This window comes from Budorcas taxicolor, chromosome 22 (genome assembly GCF_023091745.1).
Source record: "Budorcas taxicolor isolate Tak-1 chromosome 22, Takin1.1, whole genome shotgun sequence".
Classification (NCBI taxonomy): Eukaryota; Metazoa; Chordata; class Mammalia; order Artiodactyla; family Bovidae; genus Budorcas; species Budorcas taxicolor.
This window is the reverse complement of record NC_068931.1, coordinates 33583165-33606136: the sequence shown is the minus strand read 5'-3', so window position 1 is coordinate 33606136 and position 22972 is coordinate 33583165. Positions and strand designations below refer to the sequence as shown.

The following is a 22972-nucleotide window of genomic DNA, read 5'->3' as shown; positions in this document are numbered from 1 at the left end:
CCCAGGTCCTGGAAGATCCCACGTGCTGCAGGACAACTAAGCCCAAGTACCACAAATACTGAGCCCGTGCACATGGAGCCTGTGCTCCAAAACAAGAGAAGCCACCACAACGAGAAGCCTGCGTACTGCAAATAGAGCAGTCCCTGCTCACCGCAGTTAGAGAAAGCCCATGCAGCAACAAACACCCAATGCAATCAAAAATAAAATAAATAAGTAAATCTTTTTAAAAAAAGCCTGTTTCCTCAGTTGCAAGATGAGGATGATAATAGTGCCTATTCCACAGGGTTGGTGCCAGGGGTAAACAAGGAAATACATATAAGCTTCATGAGATTGGGTTTCCCTCATAGCTCAGTTGGTAAAGAATCCACCTGCAATGCAGGAGACCCCGGTTTGATTCCTGGGTTGGGAAGATCCCCTGGAGAAGGGATAAGATATCCACTCCAGTGTTCTTGGGCTTCCCTGGTGGCTCAGCTGGTAAAGAATCTGCCTGCAATGTGGAAGACCTGGATTCAATCCCTGGGTTGGGAAGATCACCTGGAGAAGGGAAAGGCTACCCACTCCAGTATTCTGACCTGGAGAATTCCATGGACTGTATAGTCCATGGGGTTGCAAAGAGTCGGACATGACTGAGTGACTTTCACTTTTCATGAGATTATCTACTTAAAGTGCTGAGGACATTACAATCCTTTAACAAACATTAGCGATGTTTTTCTTGTTAGTACTGATAGTCTGTAGACTCCATCTGGTCACTACTTATGAGGCTCAGCCAGTTACAGCACCAAAACCACTTTATTATGAAATTAGGACCTCAGCTTCTCTCCCCTACAATCTGTAGTGGAGGCCCACACCAAGATACAGGCACTTCCATAAGATTCTAAGTAGCCTGGCATCTGGGGGTGCTCTTTTCTTCTGAGTAGGCACCCCAGTGTGGGGTAACGATGAGACATAGCTTTAGTGTGGTTGCGAAACAGGAAGGAAGAGGGCAGGGCATAACATTTAAGAGCGACAGCTGTTGAGGATATGACAAAAACTGGTTAGAACCAATTAGGTTTAAGATAGCAGAAGATTCAACTTTCAGTAGACGTTGAACCTCAGTATATGTTCACTGTAATTCATCAGCATGCTAAATGACACACCCACAGACACCATGGTTCTCTAGGCTGACCGTAAAAGGCCAAAAAGTGACCGGTGTCCCACTTCCTAGAAATCCCCATTCCTTCCCCCCCAAAGTTGAAATAATCCTCCCACTTATTAGCCTGTGAAATTACCCAATCTGTAAAAGCTAGTTCAGTTCAGTTCAGTTCAGTTCAGTCGCTCAGTAGTGTCCAACTCTTTGAGATCCCATGAATTGCAGCACGCCAGGCCTCCCTATCCATCACCAACTCCTGGAGTTCACTTAAACTCACGTCCATCGAGTCAGTGATCCCATCCAGCCATCTCATTCTCTGTTGTCCCCTTCTCCTCCTGCCACCAATCCCTTCCAGCATCAGAGTCTTTTCCAATGAGTCAACTCTTCACATGAGGTGGCCAAGGTACTGGAGTTTCAGCTTTAGCATCAGTCCTTCCAATGAACACTCAGGACTGATCTCCTTTAGAATGGACTGGTTGGATCTCCTTGCAGTCCAAGGAACTCTCAAGAGTCTTCTCCAACACCACAGTTCAAAAGCATCAATTCTTTGGCACTCAGCCTTCTTCACAGTCCATCTCTCTCATCCATACATGACCACAGGAAAAACCATAGCCTTGACTAGACGGACCTTTGTTGGCAAAGTAATGTCTTTGCTTTTGAATATGCTATCTAGGTTGGTCATAACTTTTCTTCCAAGGAGTAAGCGTCTTTTGATTTCATGGCTGCAGTCGCCATCTGCAGTGATTTGGGAGCCCAAAAATACAAAGTCTGACACTGTTTCCCCATCTATTTCCCATGAAGTGATGGGACCAGATGCCATGATTCTAGTTTTCTGAATGTTGAGCTTTAAGCCAACTTTTTCACTCTCCTCTTTCACTTTCATCAAGAGGCTTTTTAGTTCCTCTTCACGTTCTGTCATAAGGGTAGTATCATCTGTCTATCTGAGGTTATTGATATTTCTCCCGGCAATCTTGATTCCAGCTTGTGCTTCTTCCAGCCCAGCGTTTCTCATGATGTACTCTGCATAGAAGTTAAATAAGCAGGGTGACAATATACAGCCTTGACATACTCCTTTTCCTATTTGGAACCAGTCTGTTGTTCCATGTCCAGTTCTAACTGTTGCTTCCTGACCTGCATACAGATTTCTCAAGAAGCAGGTCAGGTGGTCTGGTATTTCCATCTCTTTCAGAATTTTCCACAGTTTCTTGTGATCCACACAGTCAAAGGCCTTGGCATAGTCAATAAAGCAGAAGTAGATGTTTTTCTGGAACTCTCTTGCTTTTTCCATGATCCAGAGGATGTTGGCAATTTGATCTCTGGTTCCTCTGCCTTTTCTAAAACCAGCTTGAACATTGGGAAGTTCATGGTACACATATTGCTGAAGCTTGGCTTGGAGAATTTTGAGCATTACTTTACTAGCGTGTGAGATGAGTGCAATTGTGTGGTAGTTTGAGCATTCTTTGGAATTGCCTTTCTTTGGGATTGGAATGAAAACTGACCTTTTCCAGTCCCATGGCCACTGCCGAGTTTTCCAAATTTGTAGGCATATTGAGTGCAGCACTTTCACAGCATCATCTTTCAGGATTTGAAAGAGCTCAACTGGAATTCCATCACCTCCACTAGCTTTGTTCGTAGTGAGGCTTTCTAAGGCCTGCTTGACTTCACATTCCAGGATGTCTGGCTCTAGGTGAGTAATCACACCATCATGATTATCTGGGTTGTGATCTTTTTTGTACAGTTCTGTGTATTCTTGCCACCTCTTCTTAATATCTTCTGCTTCTGTTAGGTCCATACCATTTCTGTCCTTTATCGAGTCCATCTTTGCATGAAATGTTCCCTTGGTATCTCTAATTTTCGTGAAGAGATCTCTAGTCTTTCCCATTCTGTTGTTTTCCTCTATTTCTTTGCATTGATCGCTGAGGAAGGCTTTCTTATCTCTCCTTGCTATACTCTGGAACTCTGCATTCAGATGCTTATATCTTTCCTTTTCTCCTTCTCCTTTTCACAGCTATTTGTAAGGCCTCCCCAGACAGCCATTTTGCTTTATGAAGTTTCCATGAAAGATGTATTTGTACAACTTTGCTGAATAAAAGAAAGCCAATGAGGAAACTGGCACTGCTTTTTAACTGTTAAGATATTTATATCTGGATGTTTTAGCAATACAGACAGAGCTTTCTAATTTTTTATCGCGAAATTAGATTGCAGGCTCCTTGCTTGGCTGGTTAGGTTGTAGGCATCTTTGGGGGCTCTGTGGCTTGCTCATTATTGGCTTTGTTGTTATATGGATTAAAATAAGCTGATTTTTTGATGACAGTTTTATTGATCATAATAAACTTTAAGAGAATCTCTTCTAATGACAAAATTATTAACTCATCATTTACTGACTTAAAGATTACTGCAAGTTGATTAAATTTATATATATATATGTATATATATCAGGTTTAAAACATTTCCCTCCATTTCAATGTGTTTTCACATGGAACACTGTCTGGAAACCAGAGCAGACATGAACAAGAAAACTAAAGATGTGTTTAAATAATCGAAATGCCAGCAGTGTTTATTATGGTAGGTTACAGAAAGATTTAATTTTTGTGTGTGCAATTAGGCACCAACTGAGGCGTTTAGACACCACTGATTAAAAACTGCAGTGAATATAAATTCTGACCCCCCTCAAAGGAATACAACCTAGGTTTCTTTCTTGGAATCAGTCAGGTCAAGAACATGCACAGATGAACACTTATTAAATACTAGTAACAGTCTTTTATTACTTGTACTCCTTCAATAGTAACAGCAACACAGTGTACTTACATAGATCACATTATAGCCAAGGACTCCAAAGTCATCCTATCAAGCAATGTGGTGTTGGAAACTCATGACTCCACAGCGTGTCAAGCCTACTTAGTTACAGCGCAGGAAGTAGGTTCCCAGCAATAGACCCAGAGTGGCAGCTCAGAGAGAGAAGCCTACATTTCTTGTGGCTTGTGATTTTCTGAATTTCCAAATCTGTCGCTTGTATCCTACCATACCAACAACATTGACTCCAGGTAAAAATGACTTTTACACATGAGGAATAAGATGAGGACTAAATGAACAACTTGTCTTTTTTTATAGTTCCATAGTCCATCTTTGGAAAGCACGTGCTGGAAGGTCAGAAGTGGCTTTTTAATCATGTAACTTCACCCATTACTGATTCACAGTAACCATGGCCAGGACCCTTGGGTGGATGAGAACATTTTATACTGGAATGACATACACATACATGTAAAATACGACAGAACCGTATCTTTGAGCTCACATATATTTAACACAAAAGCAAAGGAGCATCAATTCACTGAATGTCAGACTTTCAGTCCTTTTAAAGGAACAAAGCTTCCTGTTTCCTGTTTCTGTTTCTAAGAGGGTTTAACTCTATCTTAGAGTTTAACTGAGGGACCCAAGTTGATGTAGTTTCAAACGAGTTTCTGTGGAATCCCCAAATGAATGTGCCAGGCCCCCTGGAGTGGGGCTAGAGGCCAGAGCGAGAAGTCCACTGCATGGGAAGGGTCCCTGAGCGGCTCTGCTCTCCACTCGGGACACAGACCACACGGCTCTTCTTGGTCAGGGACCCTGGGTGGGCGTTCTGGGCATTTTCTTTCTTACAGGAATTTCCAACACTATTTGAAAAGCAATTTCTTTTTGGACAGTATGATTAAGGTTTCTATCTTTCAGTCAAATATGGGACTGAGTTAGCTCTTCCTGTGTCCTTCTTTACTTCGGAGGAGACGCAGTATATGTTCATTTTTGGTTAGTTCTGCTGGAAGTTCATTGGCCTGAAAGAAAATAAAAGAGGCATGAGTGAATTCTCAACCACCGTTGGTGTCGTTTTAGGGACTCTGAAGAGGGGTCCCTCACCCAGACCTGCTCCTCCACTGACGAAAAATCCCACTGGACTTAGTCTTTTGTATCAAGGTTTTAAAGGTTTTTTAAAAATATACTTTAATGTACATATCACCAGTTACTTTCTTACCTCATTGTTAGTACTTTTTCTTTCTTTTAAAAAAAATTTTTGGAGTAGAGTTTATTTACATTGTGTTAGTTTCAGGTGTAGAGTGATTCAGACATGTGCGGGTATATATACAGATATGTGTGTGTGTGTGTGTGTGTGTGTGTGTATGTATGTATGTGTGTGTGTGTGTTCTTTTTCATATTCTTTTCCATTATGGTTTATTACAAGATACTGAATATAGTCCCTGTGCTATACAGTAGGATCTTACTGTTTATCTATTTAATATTTAGTAGTTCGTATCTGCTAATCCCTAACTTATTGATTCCTCCCCCACTTCCCTCTTTGGTACCCAGAAGTTTCTTTTCTATATCTGTGAACCTGTTTCTGTTTTTTAATAAGTTCATTCATATCATATTTTATTTTTTAATTTTTTTTAAGATTTATGTACTATTTTTGGCTGCACTCGGTCTTCGTTGCTGCGCGGGGGGCTTTCCTTGCAGCAAGCGCAGGCTACTCTCTAGTTGTGGCGGAGGGGCTTCTCACTCCAGTGGCTTCTCTTGTCGCAGAGCATGGGCGCTGGGCATGTGGGCTTCGGTAGTTGCGGGGGGAGATTCGTTGTTGGATGAGAAGGCAGAGTCAGGAAATAGCCAGAATGTAAGACACGGGAAAGAGCAGCTTCAGTGTCCCCCATGCCCTGTCTGATCCAGCCTCACTCCACGTCCTCTCTTGTCACAGTGCTGCTGAAACGCATTCTTTACGCATTTATTCTGTGAGTGAGTCTCTAGTCCAAGAAACAGACATGACAGGACAATGGTTCCCAAACTTTCCAGTCTCAGGACTTTTGTACACTCTTTTGAAAATTACTGAGGACTCTAAAGAGCTTTTGTTTTTAACTTATTAAAAGTGAAAACTGAAAAAAATTAAGTATATTTATTAATTCATTGAAAATAATAAGCCTATTAAGGTTAACATAAATAATACATTTTGAAGAAGAACTAAATTTTCAAAAACAAAAAAGTTAGAAGAGTAGCATGGTTAACAGTTTTGCATATTTTGTTACTATGTAGCTTAAAAGAAGACAATTAGATTCTCATATCTGCTTCTGCCTCCAATCTACTGTGATATTTTGTTTTGGCTGAAGTATACGGAAAAAATTTAGCTTCATACAGACAGGTAGTTGGAAAAGAGAGAAACATTTTAACAGCCTTTTTGGATCATAGTAGATATTTTTCTTTGATGCTTCAACAATACAGGACAAGTGGCTGTTTCTTAAAGATTAACTGCTGTGTGCAATCTGGAACCACATCAATGAATTTTTCTACTCTGATGCATTAAAATCCATAGGTCTATCTATCCGCAAGTGGATTTTTTTTTTTAAACCTATGTTTGATTTGTAACATCCTGTACTGGTCATTTAGAAAATACCAATTGTTGGGAGCCAGCGTGAGGAACTCCGCCCATGGCAAAGGTCATGAGGAAGGAAGCTTGGCATACGCAAAGGCGTGATCAAGCCTCAGGAAACCCCCTGTTCCCGAGCATCTACCCCCAAAACCAGAGTACTTTACGGGGAGCTCTCCCCCATAACCATTTCTCTCAGAGAAGGAGTTAACTTGCAGCTCCAGTTAATAAAAATTCCTGGGTGTGACAAGAGTGTTTCAACTTACGAACTCTGAAGGTTCTCTGGCCTGCCTGATCAGGCTCCTCCGGCCGCATGTGATTGTTTACAGCCTCCCTTGGTGAAGGGTTTACATTTGTTGAGCCAATATTTGCTGCTAAATCTACATATTCCTGCCCTTATAATGAATATAACTAGCATATAAGAGAAAGAAGTATTAACCTTTCATGTTAAACCTTAGGTTAAGTAAATTCCTTTCTTGACTGTAACTCACTACACCCTCACCCTATAGGAATGCAACTTTATTTGGAGGGTGGCGCCTGATTTAAGAAAAAATCACCCCTGGAAAAATAAGTTTTCTGGTTAACTGACCGGTATCAGAAAGGGCCATAAAATGTCAGCAGACCTCATGGCCAGAAGATGATGAAACTCATAAGACCTTTGTATAATTTTATATGAAGCACCTGATTGTGACAAGGGTCAGGTCTGCTGACCCCCACGTGACTCTGACCCGTATACTCTATGTATAACAAAAAGGTATATAAACAAATCTGAAAAATAAAGAAATCGGATCAGTTTCTGGAAAGACTGATTCCCTGGTGTCGTTTCTTTCTCACTCTCCGTTTTCCTGGCTGAATTCCCATCTGGTCCTACTACACTATCTGTTTCTAATCTCCCTCTATATCTGTAATTAAATAAGTTTTTTCCAGGACACTGACTCCGTCCCCACCTTCGAATTAGCCTGGATCCACCGAGGCTGGACCCCGGCCACCAATAAAACTGGAATTTTTATAAAATAACTTACAACATGTAAAATAACTTACAGAGGTTTGCAAAATTATTTTCAGCCACAGTTTGTAACTCTGCTTTGATGTGTACTAAGGTACCAATGGTTTCTTCCACCATTGTCTTTGCACCATTACAGCAAATGGCTGTGTGTGCTAAACTGCTTCAGTCATGTCCAGCTCTGTGTGACCCCATGGACTGTAGCCCTCCAGGCTCCCCTGTCCATGGGATTCTCCAGGCAAGAATACTGGTGTGGGTTGCCATGCCCTTCTTCAGGGGATCTTCCTGACCCAGAGATGGAATTGGTGTCTCTTACATCTAACCTGCATCGGCAGGCAGTTTTTTTGTTTGTTTGTTTTTTTACCACTAGCGCCACCTGGGAAGCCCAGCAAATGGCAGCACAGGGAAAAGGGCAAATAGTGCCTCTCTATTTTTATTATTTATTTTAATTTTTAGAAACTTCCCTGACCAGGGATCGAACCCATGCCTCCTGAAGTGGAAACGTGGAGTCTTAACACTGGACCACCAAGAAAGTCCATCTCTGTATTATCAAGAATATTGTTTTGATCTATCAGAACCTTTGAGGTTCAAAGGGTTTGGCGGTTCAACCTAGGGTTTGGAGGATACCCCAACTGTCCATGGACCACACTTTGAGAACAGTTGCTACAGATGAATAAAAGGATGTTCTTGGGAATTCAGGGGAGGCAATTCAAGTGCAGAAACGCACTCAAACTGGGGAGAGAACTCAGAGGTAGTTATTTTCCCCTGCAGTTAAACCTGGAGCCCCAGCTGCTTCATCTGAAACCTGGATGTCAGGTGAAGTTCCCGCAGTCCCCACTTTCTAGACTGGATCCTGCTCCCTGACCCCATCTGCTAGGAATGATGAATTTGCCACCGTGGTCCTGCTGTGCACCTCGTCCTGCAGCTGCACTCCTGCCCACCCACAGGACCGCTGACGCTGGTGCCAGACTGACAGATGGGAGTCTCTGTGAGGCCCGAGGCCCCACTGTGGGATCAATTCTACTATTAGCTTAGTTCCTGCAGGAGCAGACAGTGTATGAGCTTAATGCCCGGGCCTGAGAAAAATGCTCACAGAGAATGGACCTGCGCGCCATCCAGTCTTGGAGTAACCCTCAGAAGAACTAACTGTTTGGCATCAATTGTTGGTCCTTGATTGACAGGCAGGCAGGTAGCCAGGGGGGTCCTCCACAGTCAGGAAGAGGAACAGATCTAAGAAGTTGTACCTCTGTTAATAAGCTTATTGAGTAGTAATGTATGTGTCCGTCTCCATCAATGTCTGTATCCTTTACCATTAAAATAAGCTTTATACTCTCAGAGTTTTGGCCAATCGCATCACTGTTCTGTGTGTCATCCATATAGGCTTAAAAACCCGGTCTCATTCCTCCTCTCCCCCAGTGGGTCCCCACTGAATCCCCAGGTTGCTGAGGTTGTGCCAACTGCTATGATGGCTAGCACCCAGGTTGCCCCTAATGTCCATCTTATTCATGACAGTACAGGACCACAGGTCCATATTCACGACCCACAGCATCACATCACTCTGTCCCCACTGCTCTTGGGAGAAGATGTGTGCTGAGTCCCCAGGTGGGGTACCAGGAACACAGGATCCCAGCACCCACGGACAAGGCCACGGTGTGGGGGGAGGAGGCTACTGGAGCCACGGTCACCCTCTCCTTGGGCATCTGTCCCAGGGCAGAAGTCCTGGAGCCTAGAGAGCAAACGGGTGCTTCTGTACTAGCTGAGAAGTGACTCTCTCCCAGGGAAGGCTTCAGTAGCCTTCTTTACTTCCTGCTGACTGCCCTTGTCACTCTGTACTGCAATTTTTTTTTTTTTTTTGCAATTGCTTGATTATCCTTATTCCCCAGTAAACTGTGAGCCCTATCAAGTCAGACACTATGTGAATCTTTTCCACCAATATCTCTCCATTGATAAGGTTCACAGGACACTGCATGCTATCTGTGCATGCTAAGTCGCTTCAGTCGCGTTGTACTCTGCGACCCCATGGACTGCAGCCCAGCAGGCTCTGTTCTGGGATTCTCCAGGCAAGAATACTGGACTGGGTTACCATGCCCTCCTCCAGGGGATCTTCCTGACCTAGGGATCAAATCCGCTTCTCTAACGTCTCCTGCATTGGCAGACGGGTTCTTTACCACTAGCATATCTAGCAGGCACTACTAAGTGTTGGATGAATGAATGAAGGTCAAGGATACATCCTCAAGAGTCCTGAGTGGCTGCTGGAATCCCAACACTCTTGCTCCTGAAGCTGCCTCTAAAGAGCCTGGCTTTTCCAGGCCGTCTGGCTTACAGCTTTAGGAAGGGTCCAAAGTCCAGCATTTTGGTTACTGGAAATTCCCCATAACCACTATTGATGAGATTCCAGGAAACACAGGAAGAAGTGCATCTTTCAGTTTCTATATAAAGATACTAAAGCTTCCCCCTTGATTTAACTCGATACAGGATGGCTTAGCCATGAAGACATCTTAGGATGTCCGTGTCCAAGATGCAAAGATAAGAGAGCAGTTGTGGTTTTGCGGGCTCATGATACAATCAAGTCCGCTAATGGAAAACAAATCCATGCATTTCAGGAAGAGATAAGCAGCAACATTGTCTTCAAGTACTTCAATGATAGGAACAGGGGAAACAGTAATTCCATCTACTAAGTGGAATGAGAAAAAAGAGGCTCTTGGCACATTGTTTAACTGCACTTAAAAATGGTTTCTTTTAAAAACACCATGGAATGTTACATGGTTTTGGTTTTATTGTTAATAAAATCCAACACAGTAATGGGCTTCCCTGGTGGCTCAAACAGTAAAGAATCTGCCTGTAATGTGGGAGACCTGGGTTCAATCCCTGGGTTGGGAAGATCCCCTGGAGGAGGAAATGGCAATCCACTCCAGTATTCTTGCCTGGAGAATTCCATGGACAGAGGAGCCTGGTGGACTACAGACCAGAGGGTCCCAAAGAGTCGGACCCGACTGAGCAGCTAACACACAACACAGCAGCAGATGCTTATTAAATTCAAGCAGTATGTAAGTATAGAGTGGAAACTGCTTTCATATCCTCCCCTGTTAATAAGCACCCATCCTACTTTCTCCCTCAAAAGTCAGTAGTTTAGTTGTTTTCTTCAGACCTTTCCCAGGCTACCCTTCTGCCCTCAGTCTCTATATCTGACTGCTTAGGCAGCTGTTGAGTAGGAGGGAATACAATGATAACCTTTTTTTTTCCCGCCCTGCGGTTACTGTGCATCCTCCTACCTCCAAGTTTGACTTAATAGAAAACTAAAATTACTTGGGGGCTATAAAAATATGGGTTGATTTTGCTCAACTATACTTCAATAAAAAAATTGGGGTTGGTTTTACAGCTGTGGTCAAAATCCTGTTAACAATATAAAAGCAACATTTTTCCCCTTGCCGTAACCAAATAGAGCACAGGTAATTCTCACGATATGAGTATCCAACTCAGAGAGGATGGTTATTAAACTACCAGAATTTTGACATTTTCAGGACACTTCTCTGATGATAGAACACTTACAACCTTACTCCCCCCCTCCACTGCCCCCTACCTCCTGCCCCACTGTTACCTAAAAATCACTGATGATACAGGGGTTTTGAACCTCTGGGTTCAAAGGGCTTCCCTTTGTGGCTCAGATGGTAAAGAATCTGCCTGCAGTGAGGGAAACCTGGGTTCGATCTCTGAGTTGGAAAGATCCCCTGGAGGAGGGCATGGCAGCCCATTCTAGTATTTTTGCCTGGAGAATTCCATGAACAGAGGAGCATAGCAGGCTACTTTCATGAGGTCACACAGAATTGGACACAACTGAAGTGACTTAACACACTTGCATGCTGGGTTCAAATACACTGCTCACTCATAACCTATAACGAGAACATTTTATGTTCTTACTATGCCCAAGAGAATTCCCTGGTAGCTCAGTCGGTAAAGAATTTGCCTGCAGTGCAGGAGACCTGGGTTCTATCCCTGGGTCGAGAAGATCCTCTGGAGGAGGAAATGACAACCCACTCCAATATTCTTGCCTGGAGAATCCCATAGACAGAGGGGCCTGGCGGGCTACAGTTCATGGGGTCGCAAGAGTCAAACATGACTCGGTGACTAAACCAACCACTATGCCCAAGGATAAAGTTAGTGACTGGAGCCAGAGAGATGCTGTCTTGGCTTCAGCAGATGTGATCTTCTCTCTTTCATAGGCCCCCAGTGGAGGGAAAAGATGACTAAGACGGTACCTTGTTTCTCAGGGCTGGGTCCGCCCCTGCTTCCAGGAGCAGGGCAACTGTCTTAATATTCCCGCTGAGCACCGCCGCATGGAGCGCCGAGGTCCCATTCTAGGAGAAAAGGACAGTGTGTCAGGTGAGAGCTCCCAGCTATCAGCCCTCGGCTTGCCTTGCCTCACGAACCAGCCTGACTGGGGATACTGTAATGCTAGAGCCTTTCTCGTCCTTATCTTCCCTTTTCAAAGTCACTCACTTCAGCATCTAACACAGTGTCCTCAGGGACACCGTGGACGGTCAGTATAAATACTGCCAACACCCTTTTGCAAGAACAATAAGGGATCTGCCCAGTGCGTCCATGACTTCTTGCTCACTTGGTCCATTGTAGATCCATTAGAACTTGCTGTGGGAAAAACAACAACGCTCTGTCAAACTTTTTTTTTTCTTAAGAGTCTTTGTGCTTTAGGTGAACACACTTCTGCAAGGCTGGAGGTATAGCTTGCTCACCTATAGGCCAACTTGTCAGCCCAGCTGCACTCATTCCGCATGCACAGGTGGGCAGGACAATGACTCTGGAGCCACAGGGCTTAATAGTAAGAGCAGGTGGGGGTGAGGAGCATTCCCTGTCCTCAGCCCCGAGTTGAAGCATCTCTGGGTACAGAGGGGACCTAGTGAACGGGCTGCTGACATTTTATGAAATTTACTGCAAACTTTTATTGACATAAGGAAGCAGCCATGCACAGCATGTAGCTGGATTCTGGGAGGGAAGAGGAGAATACAACAAGCCTGATGTAAGAACAATGGATAATCATAAGATATCTGTTCTGGAAGGTACGTATGTCTGTGAACAGCACCTAAATGCAAGCTTAGCTTTCAAATTAATCACTATATCTGGATATTGGGTTGGCCAAAACGTTCCTTTTTCTGTAAGATGGTTCTAGTAGCGCTTAGCTGTCTTTAACTTCATTCAAAGCAGTTTTGTTAGATTACATTCTGACAGCTGTTCTATCAGTGTGCATTAAAAAAACCTTGCTAAAAGAGACACAGATGTGTAGAGCAGACTTTTGGACTCTGAAGGAGAGGGAGAGGGTGGGATGATTTGGGAGAATGGCATTGAAACATGTATACTATCATGTAAGAAACGAATCGCCAGTCTATGTCCGATGCAGGATACAGGATGCTTGGGGCTCGTGCACGGGGATGACCCAGAGAGATGTTATGGGGAGGGAGGTGGGAGGGGGGTTCATGTTTGGGAACGCATGTATACCCGTGGTGGATTCATGTCAATGTATGGCAAAACCAATACAGTATTGTAAAGTAAAATAAAGTAAAAATAAAAATTTAAAATCAAAAAAAATAAATAAATAAAAATAAAAAAACCTTGCTAAAATTGGTGAATTTTTGTGTAGCCACTTTAATATTGAAGATGGAAGGAAAAACATTTTATAATACTAATAAAACATTAGTGTTAAACTTTTTTACTGTATCAGTTCAGTTTAGTTGCTCAGTCGTGTCCGACTCTTTGCGACCCCATGAATCGCAGCACACCAGGCCTCCCTGTCCATCACCATCTACCGGAGTTCACTCAGACTCAGGTCCATCGAGTCCGTGATGCCATCCAGCCATCTCATCCTCTGTCGTCCCCTTCTCCTCCTGCCCCCAATCCCTCCCAGCATCAGAGTCTTTTCCAAGGAGTCAACTCTTCGCATGAGGTGGCCAAAGTACTGGAGCTTCAGCTTTAGCATCATTCCCTCCAAAGAAATCCCAGGGTTGATCTCCTTCAGAATGGACTGGATGGATCTCTTTGCAGTCCAAGGGACTCTCAAGAGTCTTCTCCAACACCACAGTTCAAAAGCATCAATTCTTCGGCACTCAGCCTTCTTCACAGTCCAACTCTCACATCCATACATGACCACAGGAAATACCATAACCTTGACTAGATGGACCTTAGTCGGCAAAGTAATGTCTCTGCTTTTGAATATGCTATCTAGGTTGGTCATAACTTTTCTTCCAAGGAGTAAGCATCTTTTAATTTCATGGCTGCAGTCACCATCTGCAGTGATTTTGGAGCCCAAAAAAATAAACTCTGACACTGTTTCCACTGTTTCCCCATCTATTTCCCATGAAGTGATGGGACCGGATGCCATGATCTTTGTTTTCTGAATGTTGAGCTTTAAGCCAACTTTTTCGCTCTCCTCTTTCACTTTCATCAAGAGGCTTTTTAGCTCCTCTTCACTTTCTGCCATAAGGGTGGTGTCATCTGCATATCTGAGGTTATTGATATTTCTCCCGGCAATCTTGATTCCAGCTTGTGTTTCTTCCAGTCTGACGTTTCTCATGATGTACTCTGCATATAAGTTAAATAAGCAGGGTGACAATATACAGCCTTGACATACTCCTTTTCCTATTTGGAACCAGTCTGTTGTTCCATGTCCAGTTCTAACTGTTGCTTCCTGACCTGCATACAGATTTCTCAAGAAGCAGGTCAGGTGGTCTGGTATTCCCATCTCTTTCAGAATTTTCCGCAGTTTATTGTGATCCACACAGTCAAAGGCCTTGGCATAGTCAATAAAGCAGAAATAGATGTTTTTCTGGAACTCTCTTGCTTTTTCCATGATCCAGTGGATGTTGGCAATTTGATCTCTGGTTCCTCTGCCTTTTCTAAAACCAGCTTGAACGTCAGGGAGTTCACGGTTCACGTATTGCTGAAGCCTGGCTTGGAGAATTTTGAGCATTACTTTACTAGCGTATGAGATGAGTGCAATTGTGTGGTAGTTTGAGCATTCTTTGGAATTGCCTTTCTTTGGAATTGGAATGAAAACTGACCTTTTCCAGTCCCATGGCCACTGCTGAGTTTTCCAAATTTGCTGGCATATTGAATGCAGCACTTTCACAGCATCATCTTTCAGGATTTGAAACAGCTCAACTGGAATGCCATCACCTCCACTAGCTTTGTTTATAGTGATGCTTTCTAAGGCCCACTTGACTTCACATTCCAAGATGTCTGGCTCTAGATTAGTGATCACATCATCATGATTATCTGGGTCATGAAGATCTTTTTTGTACAGTTCTTCCATGTATTCTTGCCACCTCTTCTTAATATCTTCTGCTTCTGTTAGGTCCAGACCATTTCTGTCCTTTATCGAGCCCATCTTTGCAGGAAATGTTCCCTTGGTATCTCTCATTTTTTTGAAGAGATCTCTAGTCTTTCCCATTCTGTTCTTTTCCTCTATTTCTTTGCATTGATCGCTGAAGAAGGCTTTCTTATCTCTCCTTGCTATTCTTTGGAACTCTGCATTCGGATGCTTATATCTTTCCTTTTCTCCTTTGCTTTTTGCCTCTCTTCTTTTCACAGCTATTTGTAAGGCCTCCCCAGACAGCCATTTTGCTGTTTTGCATTTCTTTTCCATGGGGATGGTCTTGATCCCTGTCTCCTGTACAATGCCACGAACCTCATTCCATAGTTCATCAGGCACTTTATCTATCAGATCTAGGCCCTTAAATCTATTTCTCACTTCCACTGTATAATCATACGGGATTTGATTTAGGTCATACCTGAATGGTCTAGTGGTTTTCCCTACTTTCTTCAATTTAAGTCTGAATTTGGCAATAAGGAGTTCATGATCTGAGCCACAGTCAGCTCCAGGTCTTCTTTTTGTTGACTGTATAGAGCTTCTCCATCTTTGGCTGCAAAGAATATAATCAATCTGATTTCGGTGTTGACCATCTGGTGATGTCCATGTGTAGAGTCTTCTCTTGTGTTGCTGGAAGAAGGTGTTTGCTATGACCAGTGCATTTTATTATTACTGTATATGTACATATAAAACCTTCTGATTTTGTAGACAAGTTAAATAAATATCATACCCAGAGAAAAATTTCAGCAAGGCAGCAGTTTTCCATGTCTGCTTTACCATGTTTACCATGCATGGTGATATGCTAATCTGATAACATGACATTTACTTAAATCTTAACCAGTCTATCAATGTTGCGTATGTGCACCATGGCTAAGCATAAACATGTAAAAGCTAAGAAAGAGTTGTCTGAAACAAGACTAGATATTGCAAAGTACATTTCTGAAGCTTGTTTCTTTTATTCACAGATAATTCACTTTCATAGACTGTTTATTCTCACTTTCCAAACAGTTTTTACAAAGTGTAGTTTTTTGACTTCCAAGCTCAGGGAGGTCAATTAACTCATTGGGGTGAGAGAGGCCAGGACTGAAAACAGGAGCTCTGTATCAGCTGACATCAGCCTTGGAGCCTGAACATATAAAGGTCAGATACAAGGCATCCAAAAAGCCTCTGGGGTCATCTAAGGGCAAGTACTTCAGATACATCAATAAATCCCCAGAGTGCTAAACGACTGTCCCAAGTTTACAACAGGTTCTGGTGTCATCTCTCTAACAAAACAGGAGTGTGTATACCAGGAATCACCAAACGACGGCACTCAGGCCAAATCTAGCCTCTTTCACCGCCTCTGGCGCAGCCCCCCACCCCGCCCACCTGTTTTTCTACATACTGATTAGCTCAGAATTTTAAAAATGTTAAAAAGATGACTATCTTGTGATATGTGAAAATATGGAAGTTCAGAAATATAGGACTTCCCTGGTGGTCTAGTGGTTAAGAATCCTCCAGCCAATGCAGGGGACACGGGTTCAATCCCTGGTCTGGGAAGATTCCACCTGCTGCAGAGCAACTAAGCCTGTGCACCACAACTACTGAGCCTGCGCTCTGGAGCCCAGGAGCCCAAACGACTGAGCCCAGGCGTCTGGAGCCCATGCTCCCAACAAGAGAAGCCGCTGCAAGCAGCAGCCTGTGGACCACAACTAGAGAAACACCACACACAGCAACAAAGACCCGGCGCAGCCAAAAATAAAAAGCCTAAGTAAGGAATTAAAAAAAGGAAATAGAACATCCCCCAGTGAAGTCGGATAAGATGCAGCAACACTTTTTGTTGTTGTATTTTCTATGGTTGCTTGCTCTGTACGACCGCTGAGTGAAGCTGTTCCAACACAGACTATACAGCCCACAAAGCCTAACATATTTGCCACCTGGTCCTTTATTGAAAAAGACTGCCAGTCTCTGGTAGATCCTCCAGTTTAGGAATATTTTAACTCAAAATGATTACAACTTAATAAACGATTTTGAGGGCTCTGTTTCCTGGAAGACCCAGCCCTCCAGGATGACAACAGTCTCGGAGGTGTCCAGATGTTTGAAGCTTATTCCATTTGACCTAAGCTAACAGTGTGGTTCTTGGATCAGGTAATGAAGAGAAAGAATGTACCCGTCCTTCATGTTTTCTGAGACACAAATCATGTCATGACTTGTGAAGGACTTCACCAATCTTCCAATGATATATTAATATTCATATGGTTGACTCTCTGATTTAGCATTTCATTATTATTGTCTGATTTTCTTCCCCCTAGAACACTAGGTTACCTATAGACTCTGGTTCACCCTTTTTATTACCTTTCCATTTCTACCAGTGGCCAGGAATCTCCAAAATTAAGAGACTGTTCTCTCAAGAATACAACTAACCAAGGAAATGGTACCTGGATTCTACTGCAATCCCCAGTGCGGACTTCTCAAATTTCTAACCCCTCTCTTTTGCGATTTGGTAAAATTTCTCTGCAGGTCTTACCTTCAAAATACCAAGGGTGGGTGAGAATTTCAGCAGCTCCCTTATAACGTCATTATACCCTTTGTTGGCTGCTTTCAGCAGAGCTGTTGTACCATCCTTTACAGAGAAAGGAAAAGAAAAGTTCATTATTAGCATATGTGTGTGTAGGCTAAGAATGGAGTGTTTGTTGAGAACTGGGAACATGCTTGTCAGAAACAGGCAAAATATGTAAACTAAAGCACAGGGCTGCCATGTCTTTTAAACTAAAATCATTTTAGAGCATATTAAACAGTTAACTCTGCATGAAAGAATACCAGACAAAATACGTGACTTATTCTGTTATCTTAGAACCCTGCCGTTTAGGAATTCAAGGTCTTCTAGTCCCTTAGAATATTGGGGAATTTCAGGAGGATATTTTTAGAACATAGATGGACTAAAGAGGCATTCACTGCAGTTCATAACTTAGAAATTAATTGTTGAGCTGCTTTTTTAAAGTTTTTAAATTTAAAATTTCTTATGACTGTTGAACTGTATCTACAGCTTTGAAATTTTAAATGTGCTTTCCCATGTACAGACTCTTGCCCTAGTCTGCCCTGGGTGCGTGGGTGTTGTGGGGAGAACAGGAAGGTGGTAGACTGAAATCTGCAGGAAAGAATGCAGAGACAAGTTCAAAAATTAATATTCCGTTCCTGTCGTCCTTTTCTGGCCTGAGAAGAGATTTTCCAATTCCCCCTTTCTCCTGCTGGAACACATCAATTGCTGTATTTGGACGATCTTGCTCACAGACTTCTACAGGAAGGAAATCACCCTTGTGGCGCAGCTCTCTACAGCCTGGGGAGCCTGGGAACTGCGGGGACCCCAAACCACAGACCCCCGCGAGCCAGCTGCACTGCGGCCCAGAGGCCAGCAGGAGGCGCAGCGCCAGGCGGATCAGCAGCCAACCGAGACATCCCCAAGGGCCGCCGAGGTCCGAGTCTCCTACCTCCATCCCCGCGGGTCATCCAGAGGCTAGCTCCGGTTGGAGGAATATTCTCGAGGAATTTAACATTTTCCCCTTAGAGACCGAGCAGCAATTGTTAGGTTTCAATGAATTCAAACCTTTCCCTGGGTTTTCTGCTAAAGAGCAGGAGGAGGTTGGGAGGAAACCCTGGTGAAGTAGAGACAAAATGAAGCTGCGTCTTTATTCTCCGCACGTCTGGACTCGGGGGTCAACGCTTCGATGGGAGGCCTCCCCACCCTCCCGCGTGGTGGTCCCCGCACTCACGTGGCGGGCGGCATCGCGCTCGGCCCCGCGCAGCAACATCACCCGCACCACCTCGCTGTGGCCCATCTGCGAGGCGATCCACAGCGGTGCTGTCCCGTCCTGCGGGGAGAGGACACGGGGCGGGCTGGGGTGGATGCGGAAAGTGATTAGGGGCCGGGCAGGGCTCCCGACCACACACAACGAGGGCGATTCTACCCACCTACCGAGACTGGCATTTGGCAGTGCCTGGACCACTTGGGAAATTGCCAACATTCAGATTCTGGCTTCTCAAAAGTCAAGGGTGTGCAGGGCTCCAGGGAAGACGCGTGGGAAGCGGCCGAGTTGCATTTACACCAGGCAGAACGAAATTTGATAGCCCCGGGGAAGAGAAACTATGCATGCTGTGCTAAGTCGCTTCAGTCCCGTCCAACTCTCTGCGACTCTGTGGACTGTAGGCCATCAGGCTCCTCTGTCCACAGGATTCTCCAGGCAAGAATACTGGTGTGGGTTGCCATGCCCTCCTCCAGGGGATCTTCCTGACCCAGGGATCGAACCCGCGTCTCCTGTGGCTCCCTGCATCCTGGCAGGTGGGTTCTCTACCACTGAGCCACCTGGGAAGCCAAGGGAGAAGCCAGCCTGTCCTTATTTCCCCCGAACTCTACCTCTTTGCTTTACTGGCGGGTTCACACACACATTGTGTTTCGTGAGGGCCCCTCATTCTCACAGAAGAGGGGGTGGTTTCCTCCGAGGCCCGTCTGAGTGTCAGAAAGCTAAAGACATTGCTCCCACTCTTTTTCTGTGTTTGGAATGCCCCACCATCACCTCGTGGTTTCCAGGGACTATAATTTTATGCAGGATGTGATGCTGTGTTTTCTGGGGGTTGCTGCAACACTGCCCAGCTACAGCGGAGTGATGGTTTGGGTAACACTTCCTGAGTGTTATTTTCCCTGTGATTCTTTTTTCCCTGTGAACACTGGGGTCATGAAACTGAGGTGTATTGCTCCAGAGAAGGAAAAGTGAAACATCAGAGACAGCGAAGGATTTGACAGGAAGGAGGGTGGTTCCTGCTGGTCAGAAAGCAAACTAGAAAACTCTGCTAGTGCCAGGAAGGACTCACTAGAGAGGGAGTGGGGAGGCGGGGTCACGAGTGTCTGTGTTTTCCACCAGCTCTGGGTTGAATCTCTGTTGGTAAGTTCGGGTGCCAGAAACACTCAGATCAGTTATGGCGAATTCCAGATGGGAAAGGACTTTCTCCTGTTCTTGAGATGAAACCCAGGAACACTGCAGGCCCCTTAGAGGAGCTCTGCACTTGGCTGGTACCTCACGGGTAGAAGAGAAATGGTTATGGGAGCTGTCTGGACCAATGCTGGACATGGCCCCCAATATCCCTGGTCACACCCACCCAGGAGTCCCAGGCTGCCTGCGGGACATCAGAAGTGCTGGCTGAACAGCAGCCTGGAGTGAGTCTGGGTCGGGGAGACAAGGCTACAGAATGTTAAGAGCATAGGTGATGGCAGGACCTGTGTCTGGTAGACCAGTTGCCCTTTCAGGGGACCAGCACAAGAAGCTTGGAGGCTAGGGAGCTAGACAAGAGGAAGCAGACAAGAGTATCTTCACCCCCACCCCAACACCACAGTGATACTCTGACCTCTGAGAGCCTGAGTCACTTGGAGAGATGGGCAGAAGGAGGGAGAACCCGGAACTGACCAACCTTAACCTCAGATGTAATTAAGGTAATGGAACCCAAAGAGATGGCTTTAGTCACATCAGACTAAATTACTCATCACTGGGGCTGCGGGCTGAAGAGCAAGATGAATCAGGTATAGAGTCTAGAGTTTCACTTTCTGTTGGAGGATATCATTTCAGCTCCAGGGTACTGCCTGCAGCAGCCACAGGGTCACTGCCCACTGCTGTCCTGAAATGGACAGAGGACCAAGGTCTTTAAGCAGGGTGGTGGGTGATGGCAAACCAGGAGTATAGAAGGATCTGGTAGTGCTGAGGGGGGTCAGAGGACACTGACACCACTGTCTTGGGGGAGATACAGGGAAGAGGTGCTAGAACAAAGGATGGAAGAAGGCTGGAGACACCCTGACCTACTTTATGCTCTACAAGGGCCTCTTAGACATATGCCTGAATCTGAATATTCTTTTTTCTTAAGATTTTCTTTTTTTTTTTAATATGGACCATGGGCTTTCCCTCGTGGCTCAGTGGGTAAAGAATCTGCCTGCAATGTGAGACTTGGGTTCGATCCCTGGGTTGGGAAGATCCCCTGGAGAAGGAAATGGCAAGGCACTCCAGGAAAATCCCATGGCGGGCTGTAGTCCATGGGGTTGTAAGAGTAGGACATGACTTGGCGACTAAAGCAACTAAACCACCACCACTTTTAAAGTCTTTATTGAATTTGTTACAATATTGTTTCTGTTTTATGTTTTGGTTTTTTGACCATGAGGCTGTGGAATCTTAGCTTGCCAACCAGGGATTGAACCCACACCCCCTGTATCGGAAGGCAAAGTTCTAACCATTGGACCATCAGAGACATCACTGTATATTCTTTATCATTAGCAATATAAATAATACCTTCATCTGTACTTTGAGTTTACAAAGCACTTCTGCACTCATTGTTTAATTTGATTCTCCCAATTCAGGATTCAACCAATCTTTTGTTCGCTCACTCAAACACCCAACAATTATTAAGCATCTTCTAAGTCTCAAGAGGAGTACTAAAAACAAGGTCTGGTCTCAGTTCTCAAAGGAATGCAGCCTAGTGGAGAAGAGACCTGGAAATATCAGTGTGATTGCAGGGCCACAATAAAGTACAGACAAAATGCCCAGGATGTACCTGGAGAGGGACCCTCTTACTGTATGGGGGAGACAGGGTCAGCTTCTCAGATGGGGTGGTATGAGCTGGGTCTCCAGAGAGGACTAGAATTTTGCCCGGGGGGAAAGAGGGAAAATGGTCTTCTACCTAGACCATTCTTCTAGAAGGAAGAACATTTACAGTCACAGTGGCGTGGATAGGCGTGGCTGGCTCAGGCTGGGCGGGAAAGTCAGTTGGCTACAGCTCAGGGGATATGGGTGGGGCCCCAGGAGACAGAACAGAGAGTCTGGGCTCCACCAAAGATTTCCCCAGGTGCTAATGCAGCCAGCTCTGGGTTCATCTGCTCTTTGCCGTTATGGCCACCAGAGGGCAGGCTAGGAAAGAAAGCCAGCGCGCTGTTCCGTTAGTTTCCAACTAAGCTTTTCAAGGGCTTAGTTGTTTTTAGTTAAACTCTGTTAATAACATGGGGCTTCCCTCGTGGCTCAGAAAGTAAAGAATCAGCCTGCAATGCAGGAGACCCAAGTTCAATCCCTGGGTCTGGAAGATCCCCTCCTGGAGGAGGGCATGGCAACCTACTCCAGTATTCTTGCCTGGAGAATCCCATGGACAGAGAGGAGCACGGTGGACTATAGTTCATAGGGTCGCAAAGAGTTGGACTCAACTGAAGCAACTTAGCATACACACATTAATTGATACTAATATGTGGAAAAGTGCTGAGAGGTGCTTTATTAGCAACAACTATTAACATCGTAACAGTGATGCTAACACTCAAAATGTTGTCACCTTAATTGCAATAGTCATGGTAGGTGGAAAAAGAAGTCACCACTTCCTGGTTGAGAGAACTTAGACAAACTCCTCTGAGCCTCGTCAGCCTTCTGCAAAAACATTAGCTTCAGAGATATTTGGGAAGGAGAAAGCATACAGAAATGTGCTCAGCACAAGGAGCGGCCAACAGATGCTTAGAAAATGGTAACCAGACCTGAATATTATTTATCATGAAAAACAGTAAGTTAATTTGAACTTTTGTTTACATAGCATTCCATGTACTTTAAGTTGATTCTCCTAGTTACCCTAAGTGAAAACTGACTGACCAGGTAGGACTGATTGAGAAAATGAGATTTGGGAGAAAGCTATGTATTTCCTTACTGGTGCTCACCTCTCCAGAGCTGATTTTTATTTTTGGCTTTTTTTTTAAATTAATTTTTATTGAAGTATAGTTGCTTTAGAATGTTGTATTAGTTTCTACTCTACAACAAAGTGAATCAGCTATATCATATATATATACCCTTTTTTGGATTTCCTTCCCACTTATGTTATCACCAAAGCTGATTTTTTGAACCCAGGAAGCTGAATGTGATTCAATTATTTATCAGCTGATTATCTAGTCTGTGAAGAGGACAGGTTTTCCTCTCCTCTACACCACAATCTTTGCTTTTTCATATATTTCTCTTCTATTAGAATCTTCATTGTGACAATGAATGTAATAAAACTGATAGCAATCAGGTCAGTTTAGTGCTTTTTAATAGAGTTTTCGGG

General features: G+C 44.3%; 1 protein-coding gene across 1 annotated transcript in view; it reads right to left on the bottom strand.

Moving 5' to 3' along the window:
* Positions 1–4847: 4847 nt before the first annotated feature.
* ANKRD29 (ankyrin repeat domain 29) overlaps positions 4848–22972 on the bottom strand; it is a 48509-nt gene continuing 30384 nt past the window's right edge. The window contains exons 7-10 of the mRNA XM_052660374.1: positions 18640–18738; positions 17397–17492; positions 11772–11870; positions 4848–4938 (exon numbers count right to left, since the gene is read on the bottom strand). Coding sequence (XP_052516334.1) covers positions 4855–4938; positions 11772–11870; positions 17397–17492; positions 18640–18738 — 378 coding nt within the window. The 3' untranslated portion in view covers positions 4848–4854. The remainder of the gene's footprint in view (positions 4939–11771; positions 11871–17396; positions 17493–18639; positions 18739–22972) is intronic.